The sequence below is a fragment of the Zalophus californianus genome, chromosome 11, assembly GCF_009762305.2.
Source record: "Zalophus californianus isolate mZalCal1 chromosome 11, mZalCal1.pri.v2, whole genome shotgun sequence".
Lineage (NCBI taxonomy): Eukaryota > Metazoa > Chordata > Mammalia > Carnivora > Otariidae > Zalophus > Zalophus californianus.
In genome coordinates, this window is record NC_045605.1 from 99,801,923 (window position 1) to 99,803,551 (window position 1,629).

General features: G+C 42.1%; 1 protein-coding gene across 1 annotated transcript; it reads left to right on the forward strand.

Moving 5' to 3' along the window:
- Window positions 1–248: 248 nt before the first annotated feature.
- Window positions 249–1,181, forward strand: LOC113915054 (olfactory receptor 1013-like). The gene has a single exon (XM_027580749.2). The coding sequence runs from the start codon at window positions 249–251 to the stop codon at window positions 1,179–1,181; it is 933 nt and encodes a 310-aa protein (XP_027436550.1).
- The last annotated feature ends 448 nt before the right edge of the window (window positions 1,182–1,629 follow it).

Below are 1,629 nucleotides of genomic sequence, written 5' to 3' on the forward strand. Positions count from 1 at the left end.
AGAGCACCCAAGATTTCCTGTTATTAAATGCATTTCATTGAAATGAATATGTTGACATTCCCATCGCATGCCCTAGTCAGGCAAGATTCCTCTCTGATTCTCCCTTGCCCTAACAACTATAGGCTTGACTGAATCTCACAGGCTTATCCCAGAGATTGCTCTCCTACAGTAAGCTTGCTCTCCCATAGTATTGGTTGAGGGAATTAAATTCTTCACTCTTTCACTTGTAGGTGCGGTCTCATTAAACCATGGAGAGAAGCAATCATATCGTGACAGAGTTCATCCTGGTGGGCTTCACAACAGACCCAGTTATGCAGCTGATCCTGTTTGTGGTATTCCTTGGTGTGTACTCTGTGACAGTGGTAGGAAATGCCGCCCTCATAGTGTTGATCTGTAATGACTCCCGGCTGCACACACCCGTGTATTTCTTCATTGGGAATCTGTCTTTTCTGGATCTCTGGTATTCCTCTGTCTACACCCCAAAGATCCTCATAACCTGCATCTCTGAAGACAAAAGCATCTCCTTTGTTGGCTGTGTATGTCAGTTCTTCTCAGCTGGGCTGGCATACAGTGAGTGTTACCCGTTGACCACCATGGCTTATGACCACTACGCAGCCATTTCCAACCCCCTGCTTTATGGTCAAGCCATGTCAAGGAGATTGTGCATATGTTTGGTTATATATTCCTATACTGGAGGTTTTGTCAATGCAATAATACTCACCAGCAACACATTCACATTGGATTTTTGTGGTGAAAATGTTATCGACGACTTTTTCTGTGATGTCCCACCACTGGTGAAGTCGGCATGTGATATGAAAGAGAGTTACCAGGCTGTGCTGTATTTCCTCCTGGGCTCCAACGTCATCACCCCCACAGTGCTCATCCTCGCCTCCTACCTATTCATCATCGCTGCCATCTTGAGGATCTGCTCTATCCAGGGCCCCCGCAAGGCCTTCTCCACCTGCTCCTCCCACCTGGTCTCAGTCACCTTGTACTATGGCTCCATTCTCTACATCTACTCTCGCCCAAGTTCCAGCTATTCCCTTGAGAGGGATAAAATGGTATCAACATTTTATAGTGTGCTGTTCCCCATGTTGAACCCCATGATCTACAGTCTGAGGAATAAGGATGTGAAAGAAGCCCTGAAAAAACTTGTCTGGTTAACACAATCGGAAGTCTGAATTGACATACATTTCTCAAATCAGTGCTCAGGAAGAATGGACTGCTTCAGAGGAAGCTTGGGAAACTGGCTTTTTTAAACACACTTTTTTTTCTAGTCAAAGAAATCCAGTGAAAAAAGTTTTGTTTATATTAGTTTGATTTGCTTTAGTGATCGGACTATAATCTATATTACAAGCTATTGGTTCAACTTAATAGTAACATCGTTTTAAAAAAGCAGGATTAGGGTTTAATGCAAAATAAAAGAGCATATATATGTATATATTGCTTCTAAGATCCCAAAAGATTAAATTTTACTTTACTATCTCCCCTAAGATTGACCTATTTTTTTCCATACATACCGAGCTTTAAAGGAATGTGAAGAAATTCTGGAGGCTTGTGCAATACACCCCAAATCCTTCTCATCCAATACCTGCAGAACTTCTGTAATAGAAGAATAAAAAAAAAAAT